This window comes from Poecilia latipinna, unplaced genomic scaffold (genome assembly GCF_001443285.1).
Source record: "Poecilia latipinna isolate Pla-1442-1.1 unplaced genomic scaffold, P_latipinna-1.0 Scaffold1063, whole genome shotgun sequence".
In the NCBI taxonomy this organism is placed as follows: domain Eukaryota; kingdom Metazoa; phylum Chordata; class Actinopteri; order Cyprinodontiformes; family Poeciliidae; genus Poecilia; species Poecilia latipinna.
Genome location: NW_015113679.1, coordinates 360,050 through 372,752, shown reverse-complemented (window position 1 = coordinate 372,752; position 12,703 = coordinate 360,050). Strand labels below are relative to the sequence as shown.

Here is a 12,703-nt window from a genome sequence, read left to right as displayed (position 1 = left end):
AGGCGACGTATTCTCTACTGTGGAGTTGTCTACCTGATTAGATAATGGAAGTTTGAACAAACAAGCTGCATTAACAATTCACAATTTATCCATAGATAAAAACAAGCTTATCGATAGTGTGTGGGACAAAACACTAGCCAAGACAGAGTGACATCTGAGGTTCTACCCCAAACCAATCAAACCGCATCCATCAAAAGCCTATTGCTATCAACAGAGAGGATTTAGGAACCTCATGGTGGCTGCTCAGTTGTTCATTGCTTTTAAAAAGTGGCAATGCTCAAATGGAAAATAAACTGGCTTCTCAACAGCATAAAGGTTTTGACACACAAGAGGCGACATCCATCTCTTGTGGAACTTGTGAGATGAGGCGACAATCACTTCAGCCAAGCAACCGGCGAAGTTTGTGCATGCAGGTCACACATAATTTGTACACATGGGCTTGTGATGTGACACAAGAAAGTAGGAAAATCTACAACATTTGTAGCTGTGATTGCTACAGTCGCTATTGTAGCTGTCATTGATATTGTTACTGTCATCGCTGTCGTCGTTGCTGCGTTGGGTTTTACCCTGGAAAGCAGAAACTTGCTGTTGTTCATCTCTCTCCGTGTTTATTGCCATAAAGCATTGTTACGACAAAGTAAAAATTCAATCAAATGCGAATTTCCAAACTTTTATTGACTAAGTTTAGAGTCCTGGTTGAAACACAATCATGTTTGAACATTTTTCTCTAAAACACTAAAATGCTTTTAGAGAGGTTCAAGGAGGGGACAATAAATCTACTATAACATTTTATGTGAAGCCTTTCTGTAAAGTGGTTGTACTCAATAATAAGCAGTATATTTAAACCTTTAGCAAAGTCAGAGTAGACGGTGAGATAAAGAGATGTTTTACAAACTGGGCCTTTCAGTTCGGGGATAATTTGCCACCCAGGAGGGTTTAGTCAAATCCCCGCTGACCAGCAGTGCTCTCTTCGTCTCTCTGCAAAAGGTCAGTTTTTACATGGAGAATTCTCCCACAGGCAAAAAATGGACACTTTAATTTTTATGCCCTTTTCACTGAAACTGAGAGAGGACAACTTGAGCCATCTAATAACGGTAAGACCTATTGTAGAGAAAAGAGATGAAGTCTAGTTGAAATAGTTTTTTTTCTACAATGTTTTTAGTACAGTATCATTGTGAATTTGTGAAACCCACTGCTCTGTTTAACTAAAAATATAGCATGAGGTCTTCTTCTGCTTTATATCAACTTTTTCTGATGTCCTTTATAGGAGCTTGACAACGCGTTGAAGATCTGCAACTACATCTTTACCCTCATCTTTGTTTTGGAATCTGTCTTCAAGCTGGTGGCCTTTGGATTTCGACGCTTCTTCAAGGACAAGTCAGTAATCCAACCATGACCGCACTTCCTAAGTGATGTTATTTTCAACCATCGATGTCCGATTCGACGTACGTCTAACGAACTGCTTACTGGCAGTGCCGTTCTTTTAAGCGCTGACTCGTGGAAAACTTGAACCCGTGTTCAGGGAGCTTACGCGAAGTCTTTATAAGCTGCGTCGGTAAATGTCTGTGTGAATGCAAAAGGCCTCATTAAATGGCCATAAAGCACAACCGCTTCAGATGATATCATAGTTTTAAAATTCCTGGCTTCCTTTTGAAAACCGCACAGTAACGCACTAGAACAATCCCACCGGCACACGTGCTCTCCAGCACACGTTAGCACAAATATGCACCCGAAATGGACGCCACACCTCGTCTGTTTGAACCGGAGCTACAGCCACCCAGGACTTTATGATGCCCACTGGCTCTGTCACAGTTAGAACCTTATCCTGTTTGACTTTGGCAGGAGTTTAGCTAAACATCTCAACACTACAATTCATTCTTATTCCTAAGGAAAATAACCCACAGCTGTAACTTAGAGCTGTACAATTTTAAACCCATTTTTCATGTTGATTCTGTATTTTCCAGTGGTTTTCTGACAGATCAAGTAGAAACCCTGGAAATGCTGCTCAACTACCTACATCTTGATTATCTACAGTAATGATCTTTCAATGTGTTTTTGGACCTTTTGACCTTAAAGTGGATAATTAAATATAGAGTCTGTTTGTTACCGTCAACAACCTAAATCTATTTCACAAGCAGTTTTAACATTTATTTTAATAACATAAGAGATGTGGACTCCAACTAAGCCTGACATGTTTTTTTTTTTTAGACAAGTTTAAAATATTTCATTAGAGATGTAATTTACAAAAATGGTACGCTAATGCAGCACTGACTCAATCGTATTGTTCAATCACCTGCTATGCTATGCAGATGTTCTGTCTGCCATGACGAAAACTTGCCTCTTTATTTGACAAAAATCAACATGAGATTTGAGTCGTTTGGGGCTTAAAGGTAACACTACCAATTTTTTCAACAGACCAGGCAAAAACAGTAAGAGAAACCCATTTGATACAGTAAGATTGCCAGATTTTTACTCTTTTCCTGGAAGTCAATTTGAAGGTTGAGTTTCCAGTCTCAAATTCGTGACTCCTTTGAGACTCAATTCCAACTCTCGAGTTGCAGCTTCAGTCCTGGAGGCGATGACTCAGAAAGAAGAAATGCGCGGTTCTCCTGTACCTCTTTGCAGGGAATCATATTTGTCAAAGGCTTTGGCGAAAAGAAGTGATGCACAGCAAGTCGGCAATGGTGACTGATGAGTGTGTGTGTGCGTGTGTGTAGGTGGAACCAGCTGGATCTCGCCATTGTTCTGCTGTCCATCATGGGCATCACTCTGGAGGAGATTGAGGTCAACGCTTCGCTGCCCATCAACCCAACCATTATCCGCATCATGAGAGTGCTGAGGATAGCAAGAGGTACGATCTCCCTCCCTCCCGGTTCTTTCCGCCTCCTTCCTTGATGCTCTGCCAGATATGTCGGTGCAGCTGCTTCTTACACGCCGCTTTGCCTTTTAAGGATCCTTGTAAAACAGACGCATCTCTGGGACTCCCCTATCTGTCATTTTTGCATGGCAGGTCCCAGCAGGGCTCGGGTTGAGGGCGAGCCGACCAGATGGCACAGGGAAACGCACTCGGCAGACAAACAAAGCACTGGCAAGGTCTTAATCTGCAATGAGCGTGGTTATGGTAGAGGGAGAGGTAAAGACCGGCGTAGGGAGGAATATAGGGAATGATGAATAACTTCTGACCTGGAGATCCATCACCGGGAGATGGGATGAAGCCATAAAGAGGAGCAGTTGCTGTCAGAGCGAAAAAGATTGAGATGAAGTTAATGACGAGGGGAAAGAGATGGAGGGTGGGCAGAAGAAGCCATGGAAGACGAACAGGAAAGGTGATTTGGTAGAGGAGAGAACAGGCCAGGGAAATTCAAGAGTACCAATTTACTTAGGTCCGATATCGGTCCGGCTAATGGATGTAAATGAAGGCTTGTTTGGAAAAAACAGGAGGAGAAGAAGCTGCAGGACAGAAATTAGTGAAACTCCTGCTTTAAAACTTTACAACAATCCATCTGTCTGCATTCGTTAAATACAGTGGAGCTAAGAGGAGGTAAGGGACCAACAACCGCCCGCAAATTGCTGGAATCCAGAAATACTTACAGCTACCTCTGAAAATGATTAGAACTGCCTTTATTAATAGCTTAAACATCAAATGTACTTTTTATACATTTGATGGAAACTGTCTTAGCGTGACTCCAGACGCAAACATCCTCGCTCTTCCTTATTTCTGTTCTTAGTGGTATCTTGATTGGTTGACTCTCCTGGATTGGTTGCTTTGCAAGTGCCAGCCAAAAGTGTGTCAAATAGCATTGCACCGAGGTATTTCAGCTGCTTTCAAATATTTTAGATGTATTGTACGAGAGTTAGTTACATTCCACAGAAAAATCCACAAATAGGCAAAACCAAAACCACACTCCACCTTCATGTCTGCAGTCTTATAACTTTGACAGGTTTGCAGGTTTTGGGTACAGTTTGACTCCCTTCAGAATGTCTTTTGTTACAACTTTCTCTTCTCTGCTCTTGTCCCAAAAAAAAGAGAACCTAATATGGAGAATAGCTAAATATATGAGGTGAAAACCATAACACCTCTGAAATGAATCAGAAAACAAACAGTAGATAAAGAAATGTGAACGATTATTTTTAGCATTAGCAGCTAGCAGTTACTCTGTCAGTTTATTTTTCTACTCAAAACGCTGTCACACAAAACAGTTTAAAACTGATCAGGCTTCTTCAGTGCTAACCTGAGCCGTCCTTATTAATCGACTCCATCAAAAAAGATTTAGGAGAAGCTAATGTATGGCTTCCTGTCTTGCTTCAAAATAAGAGCCTACAGGGTTTGGAGCTTAAAACATCCACCATTATCATAAACTGATATTTCCATCATCACAAAACTTGTGATAGAAGCAGCACAAAATGTTTGGACAAATGCTTCATGTAGAATTTCAATCTGTTGGATTGCTGAGACTCTTTTTTTCTACTTTCTGGTAGCTTTTAGTATTAAATTTTTTCTGCAAGGGGTCGTTTTAAACAAAACATTAGGCGTAGTTTTTGATATTAGTCTTGTACCTTCATATGTCTGTGAGTTTGATGTTAAAACGCGAAATGCACCAATTCCAAGGGGATGAGCCAGTTTGGATGGCAAAAGAAGATGGTTAAAACAATTTCTTGACCTTTTCTTTACTAGTGCTCTGTCAAAAGGACAGAATTGCTTCCTATTTCTTTATTGATTTGGCAGCTTCAAAAGAGCCAGTTGTCCAAAACCTGGAGGTGGAAAATTGAAGGACAAAAAAAATAAAAATAAATAAATAAGTGGCATGTCTAAAAACACAGAGAAGCAGTTTCCAAAAGTGATATTCTTACGAACGAGGAGGAAAAATTTTTTTAAAAAGAACCTCCGGAAAAGACCTCATACATGCATCATTCTTAAGTTGATTCAACTGTAATTCGCTAAAACCTCATTAGAAAAAGTCCCAAAGGAGGGAGGCTGCTTGTCCGGAAGCCATTCCGAAGAAAGGGACGCAGAACGAAAAGGAGGATGTGAGTCAAATTACACAAGAACTGCACCGAAGATAAGTCTTACAGAGTAATTATCACTGATTAGGACGTTACGATGCAGGATGCGGTAATTAAAGCATCGTGTGCGAAGTTGGTCAGACGAGACGTGGAACGTGGAGCGTCTACGGCCATCTGTAAAATACACTGCAGCCTTTGTCGTGTTTCGGGGGGGGGTGTTGTATTAAGTTGGGTCGGGAGGTTTTCCCAAACAGATAGAATTACAAATACACAAGAGTCCTGCCAGATTTTAAACCACCATACAAAACTGTTTGAAAAGCATCTGAATGGCGACATGGGGAGGATCCAACAGGACGATGATGCCAAACAGACGAGCAGAGAAATGAAACCATGTCTTGGGGGAAAAAAAAAAAAAAAGCAATGGAAAACTAATAGTAAGAGAGAGTGGACTTAAACCTTACAGCGAGGAATCTTCTAGGACATCAATAGGATGAAAGAAAATCAGCAACCAAAGAAAAGCGTTGCAGTCGACTCCTGCCTATTCGCAGCTCAGTATTTGTGGATTCATGTATTTTCCTGTGGACTGTGATTGTAAAATATTCATGGAAAAACTGCCGAGTCATAGGTTGTGTTTTTGTTCTAAAATTTTTGAAATAAAATGCGTCTTGTTGAAACTGAGATACCTAGATGCTATGTGCAAAGCAGCCAACCCAGGTACACAATTCATTTTCCTTGGTACTGATTGGCTGTAATCCCAAAAGCAGAATTATTGTACATTAATGTATATTTCATGTTTGAATTTTTAAAATAGGGGGTTATAATTGCAGGTTTGAGCTATTGCTGAGTCGCTGTGCTCCATCACTCCTGCAAATACCGGGGGTTCGCTGAAAATATTTTTCCAAATGTAGGAGAACTGTTTTTAAAGAGATACTATGAAAGGGAAACTTACTAAGAAGATGGAATCTCTTAATTCTCATGGAATAAGTTTCCTCCACTCAATCCTGACATCGTCAAGTGTTCTGATGTGAAGCACACTACAACTAGACTCTAGTGGTGCATTCACACCAGGCCTGTTTAGTCCCCTTTAATCGACCTCTAGTTTGTTTGCCTAGGAACTAGTCCGTTTCATTTGGGGAGGTGTGAACGCACAATCGAACTCTGACCGAAACAGTGAACTCTGGTGATGTTCAAATGCATATGTGGATAGAAGCGGACCGGAGACCGCTCCAAAAGCAGGAAATGGACTATAGTGCAGGGCATTCTGGGTAAATATGACCAAAATAAATTTGTGAGTCTAGCACTTGTGGGAGAAATGTCTTATGTTCTTTGGCTAAAGACAAAAGAGAAATCCTCCAACCACTAAAATCTGACGCCAGTGCATTTTTGTTTACGTTTTGTGAATGAGAAAGTTGCGCTCGTGTCTTCTTCTGAGGTTTTTGTATTTTTCCCTTCTGTGGTTCATGGTGCAGCGCCACCATAGTTTAGGGGGAGGTATCAGGTTTTTCAATTCAGTTGGTTTGTTTGGCACAATACAGTAGGAAAACAAACTGCACCAGCTGAAAATGCAACAAGTGTTGCAACTTTGGTCCCCAACTGGACCGAGTCTGTCTGAGGTGTTTCCACTGCTTTAGGAGTGAAAACACCCTAAAGCAGTGACTTGTTTTCAAGAGTGAAGAGTCATGTCTTCCTCAGATGGAGGAGTGTAGGTTTTGCAGTTGCTAGGAGAATGGCGCTTGCCATCAGGCTTTGTGTCAATAATCCCCAGAGGATTACGGCATGGGCTGATTTTCAGCAGCTGGACTTGACCTCTTGCTGACACTTAAAGTAACTCATCATACTTTAACATCCCAAGATGTTTTAGAAAACTTCATGTTCCCAACTTAATGAGAAACAGTTTGGGGATGGACATGACTGCACACCAGAGCACAAAGAAAGGACGGCGAAGACGAGGATAAGCAAGGTTTGCTTTGGAAAAACCAGACTGTCCTCAACCCAACAGATGCCTGTAGAATCAATTAGTGAAGATTGCAAGCTTGAAGTTTCACCCAACATCAGTGTTTGATGCACTTGCATAGACACAAAACACACAATGTAGCGGAAAGTTTTACCAGAAGAGACTAAGAACGGGACGTCAGTCAAGTTCATGTCTGCGTCAGAGCAGAGAGCGAATAACGCTCAGAAAAATTCAGGTCCTAGTGCTGATTCGGTCAGCCAGGTTTTAATTATTACCGAGTTTCAACTTTGTAGAAGTTTTGACGCAACATCCCAAGTTACATAACACTGACAACTCTTTGTTTGGAATCACTTTTTTTTTTTTAAATTCTTCTTCTTATGCTCTGTGTCTCTGCAGTGCTGAAGCTCCTGAAGATGGCGGTCGGAATGAGAGCTTTGCTGGACACCGTTATGCAAGCTCTGCCTCAGGTAATACAAGCCGCTCATTTAAACGCCTCAAAGCCTTTGAATTCCCCATGCTGTCTTTTCTTTTTCATGGATACATTTTTTTTTTTTACCCAAACACATCCCACTGCTGTTGTCTGTATAATTACATCTCAGAAGCATTTTCATTCAGTCCATATTTTTATATTTCACAGCGTCATCTTTTCCCACCAGTCTATCCCCCCTTCGACTGTATGCAGCCTTATTTGCATTAGCGTTCCCCCTCGCTGCGGCTGGGGAAGGGAGCGCAGCTCCAGGTTTTGTTTGGAACAGTGGTGGGTGGATTTGCCGGGTGAGAGAGTTGGTAAATTGGAGCAACTTTCTACAGTTTCGATTTAGAAAAAAAAAAAAAAAAAAAAAAAAAAAAAAAAAAATGCTCCGCTCCCAGCGTTCTTTGATAGCACCTCTGTCGTTTTCATTCAGACAGAGACGATGTCACAGCGAGTGCTGTTCCGGGCTACATTCTGCCAGAGCTTGTCAGAAGTGTTCAGAATTAATAAAGGCGATAACAGGAGGCGATGTGGGTGCGAGCAGGTTGCCGCTCGCTAATTTGCACTGACAGCGAATCCGAGAGCTCTTTATTACCCCAAAAACCCACCTTCGCGACAAAACCGAAACCCGCTGTTGCATCTGTGTCGGTTTTGTCTGTTAATCGGCGGCTGGGCTTCCTCTGCGCGAGGCCTTACATTAAAATGGACGTTTTGTCACCAATTGTTTCCCCGTCAGACAACTGAAGCCTGAGTAGCGGAGACACGGCTGCAGCCATCTTGCATCAGAGGGATGAAAAGGGTTACATAATGTCAACTGGCATTCTCATACAGTGTCTTCTATGATTTTATGTGATAGAGACACAAAAAATAATTGTCAACAGAAAAAATAGGAGACAGTCCACCTCAAAAGAGTTTGTAAACAGGATTGAAATGATTTCTTTTAACATTTGCCATATTTTGCATTCATATCCCTCAAAAATCTGACTAAAGTTGTTTTAAGGGGCAGTTTTATGTAAATAGTAATAGGAAAATCTTTTTTCATAGCCCCGCCTTCGAGGACGAAACTGCAGTTTTCAAGCTTCCACCTTACAGCCCATTCCTACCCCACGACTCCCCCACTCAGCTCCTTCAAACTAGCCAGTATCAGTTAGCAAACATCTGGTGGAACTGAGCATCTGCTGAGCTCATTATATGACGAGCTACTGCTCAGTGAAACGCTTGTAAAAATAAATAAATAAATAAATAAATAAAACATTTTTAAACGTTGAATAGAGGAGCCATTTTGTGATGACTTCCTGAAGGCCGAGTTTCAGAAAGAGCAGGAACTTCTTAAAGAGACAGAGGCCCAATTTCAAGGCGTCAAATTTCTTTTAAGTCATGTTTGATATATAACTAGCATTTTTGTAACAAATTATATTAAAATAGTTGATTGTGCTATAAAACTGCCCTATGTTGTTGGAAAGTACATATTACGACCCCTTTATTTAAAATATTGCATGCTTAGTCTAATTAGCAGGTAGAAAATAGTACATGTTTTTTTTGTCAGATTTAGCATTAGATTCAAATTGACAAGTCTGAACTATTTACTACTAAAGGTTTTTATTTAGGCTCAGGTTACCTCATCCTGTCTGCATTTCTTTCATAAATGCATGGGGAGAGCGAGCAAAATTCATACTGAAGGCCAAGCAATCTTGTTGATAACTATTAGTTTTTATATCTTTTACTCGTGGTACAAGTACCTCTGGTGGTAATGTGGGCTACCTGCAGAGATATTTCAAGTTGACTGCTTATAAGGTGAAAAAAAAATAAAAAAATGAAGCTAATTCATGTTTGTAAGTTACTGTGGAGAAAAGCTAATAAGTCCAATGTGCCAGAAAGAGAAAATAGGCTGCTGGTATTTTAAAAAGCAACTCAACAGGGAGAACAAGGCAACTTATGTGAAGTTTCAGCAGCAGAAACTGAATTTGCTGACAGTGATCCATGAACATGTGCAGGTGGTTACTAACGCTGAGGCCCATTTATCTCTTGAGCTGGAAATTGGACCTCGAAATGTCAGCTTTGCTTTATGTTGGGTCGAGTGACCAGGCAAACAGACAGATGCTATCAATCTATGGCCGCCATATTGAATATTTAACATATGGACAGGAAGGGAGCACATTTAAACCACACATGCAGAGAAGTAGTAATATTTATTATAAAAATCGATTAAGTTCATTTCACTGCTATGTCAAAACCAGCCATTACAGTGGTACGTGGAAAACATACTGTTGATTGAGGTGGCTTTAGTTTTTAAAAGTAAAAAAATGATGAATCATGCTCAATTCATACAAAAGGCACACAGAGACAAACGAGACAAAAAATTTAAACCCAACAAATCAATCTATCTATCTATCTAGCTAGCTAGCTAGCTAGCTAGTTAGGTAGCTATCAATCTAGCTAGCTTGGTAGCTAGTTAGCTAGCTATTTAAAAATCTTTCTAGCAATCTATCTATCTATTTTTCAAACTAAATTTTTACATGCCTTGTCTTGCCACTCCTTTGTAAATTTTCTGGGGGCGCCATTGCTCTGACAGTAGGAAGTGATAATTGTTCCCCTGACAACAGCGCTGACACGTTCCCACCCGTTTGTCCTCTAACGCTCTGATCCCTCACTCTTCGTCTCTCTGCAGGTGGGGAATCTGGGCCTGCTCTTCATGCTCCTCTTCTTCATCTTTGCCGCTTTGGGAGTCGAGCTGTTTGGCGACTTAAGTAAGGACACGTCCGCGGTTTCAAACAGGCGGCTTAGATGGAAAGAGTTTCACTCTTGAATACTGCTCAGAGTGCACAGACATGCTCTGAGTCTTCCCTTCGCCCCTCTCAGGGTTTAATCTACCTGATTTTAATTGCTTTCCGGAATCCTTTGTTGAAACACCATATTGATCTCGCTAATTGTGTCCCAGAGCGTTCAGATTAATAAAACAGCGTCACGGTAATTATTTCACTGTGAAGAAAAGGCCCTGAGTGCGGCTGTCTTGACGTTTCTGGCTTTCTCTCTGTCCACAGTCTGTGATGAGCTCCATCCATGCGAGGGTCTGGGCCGCTACGCCACTTTCAGGAACTTTGGGATGGCGTTCCTGCTGCTCTTCAGAGTTTCCACTGGCGACAACTGGAATGGCATCATGAAGGTGAAGCTCTTGTGCATTTCCACTTTGAACCAGCATATTTAGAAAGGAGAAGTGCCGCGTCAGAAGGCTGCCGGTCACCGATTGGCTATGGGGTGAAGTCGGTTGTGACATGAACAGAGTTGGTACATTAAAATCCTGTCCACATTTTTATGAATTCCTAATCACAACATAACATAAACCGTACCTTTCTCCACGCCACCACCTGCTTCTGGGACTCACTCGTTTTTTATCGCCCTGCTGCAGGACACTCTGAGGGACTGCGCCCACGAAACGGGGACGTGCTACAACACCGTGGTCTCTCCCATCTACTTCGTCTCCTTCGTCCTGACCGCCCAGTTTGTCCTGGTCAATGTGGTCATAGCCGTCCTGATGAAGCACTTGGAGGAGAGCAACAAGGAAGCCAAAGAGGAGGCGGAGCTGGAGGCCGAGTTAAACCTGGAGCTGCAAATGGAAGGAGCAGACATGGCGCCAAGGTCGCCCCAGCTCAACCCCCTGGCCCTGGGCATGGACCGGTCGAGCTCGGGGGGTTCCCCTTGGCGGTCTGCCGGAGGGGGGGACATGGAGCAGGAGCGGGAAGGTCCTATGGACTCTCCCACTGCTGATATAACCAGAGACTCTGTAGACATCAGAGCAGAACCCCCCGCATACCCAGAGCCCCAGCTGGAGGTAAATAGCTGCTTTTTTTTTTTTTTCAGGATCTTTTGTTCTGTTTGGCGCTGTCCCATCTTTTAAAGTCTCATTTTCTTAACAAACATGGAAATGTTGTAACATCAAGGGGTAAAAAACTGATTTACGGCTAAAAACATAACTGCTTATTTTTGTACCTAATAATAGAAACTGTGGATGTTAGAAAACACCATGTGCTTCCAAGACCTTGCATGCACATGATTTTATAGCTGCTTTCAGGTCTCTTTTCTTTTTTTTTTTCTCGTGTTACCATAATAAGATCGAGGTTCATTGGGGGATTTTTAGGGACATACAGCTGAGATTCAGTCAGGCTGGGCAACAAGTCATGAGAATACATATTTGGTTGTCAGAACTCCCTTTGATGCAAAGCATTAGTTGTTTTTTTAGTATTCTTCTTATCCTGTGGCACTCAGAATTGTCTGATTGCCAAGATGAGGCCCAACATATTTATCTCACAGCCTTCGATGTGATTCTCTACTTGATATACATACAAATTCTAAATTGCTTTGGGTTTATCTCAAATATAATTGACACTGAGACAGAAAAGAAGTGAGGAAAGGTGGTGTGAAAGATTTAAAGGGCAAGAAGAAACGAGCAGAAGAAAGAACACAAGTAAACATCCCAGAAATCTGCTTCTACACCTGCAGGAGAGAAAAACAAAACCAGGAAACCATAGCAACAAACATAACAACACAACATCTCTGGAAAGCAAGATGAGATTAGGGGTCAACATGTACATAAACCAAGCCAGACATGGTTTCACCTTTAGATCTTGTGAAGTACGCGATCTTGCCGTTTTGGTTTTGGTAACAGAACGCATCTCTCCGTTCCTCTGGAGTGTGTGTTGGTGTTCAGTCAGAGAGCCTCCATTAGCCCAGTGGTGACTCTGGAGCAGCTGCAGAAATTTAAACCGTCAACAAAGTCATTGTTGAAATAAAGTCATGAGTGGTTTCATTCAGTTTGTCACAAGGAAACAGTTTTGGGGTGGCAAGGTAGCACTGGAGTTAGACATGGTGGTGGCAGCATCATGGCACGGAGAGGTTTTTCTTCACCATCTAAGAGAAGTTAGTCAAAGTTTCTGGTAATTTCCGGAAGAGGAGTAGTGAGCAGCTACAAAAAACGTGATGATAGAAATCTAGTAGTGTGCACAACGTCAAAGACCTGCATCTGTATTTGTACCAACTAGAAGTTTTCCAGAGTATTGGGTCATGTGTTGCTTTGTTTGGCTAAAGCACAGAATCTCAATGAAATACGTTGATGTTTGGAGCTAGGAAAAGGTGGAAATGTTCATGAAATCTCAAGTCTGACTGCTGAGGGTTGAACCGGTGAGCCGTCATGGAACGATAAGTCAAGAACTGGCATCTCTTTAAGTCTGAAAGCAGTTTGGTTATTTGTCAACTCATTTTCTAAGACCTTTCTTCAT

The 12,703-nt window shown here is 41.7% G+C and overlaps 1 protein-coding gene across 13 annotated transcripts in view; it reads left to right on the top strand.

The window, feature by feature from the left end:
* The window catches only part of LOC106959271 (voltage-dependent T-type calcium channel subunit alpha-1G-like), a 76,758-nt gene that overhangs the window by 47,424 nt on the left and 16,631 nt on the right, over window positions 1-12,703 (top strand). For all 13 annotated transcript variants that reach the window (XM_015051747.1, XM_015051746.1, XM_015051742.1 and 10 more), the window contains 6 exons: window positions 1,268-1,377; window positions 2,718-2,851; window positions 7,355-7,425; window positions 10,099-10,177; window positions 10,472-10,593; window positions 10,837-11,259. In XM_015051747.1, coding sequence (XP_014907233.1) covers window positions 1,268-1,377; window positions 2,718-2,851; window positions 7,355-7,425; window positions 10,099-10,177; window positions 10,472-10,593; window positions 10,837-11,259 — 939 coding nt within the window. The remainder of the gene's footprint in view (window positions 1-1,267; window positions 1,378-2,717; window positions 2,852-7,354; window positions 7,426-10,098; window positions 10,178-10,471; window positions 10,594-10,836; window positions 11,260-12,703) is intronic.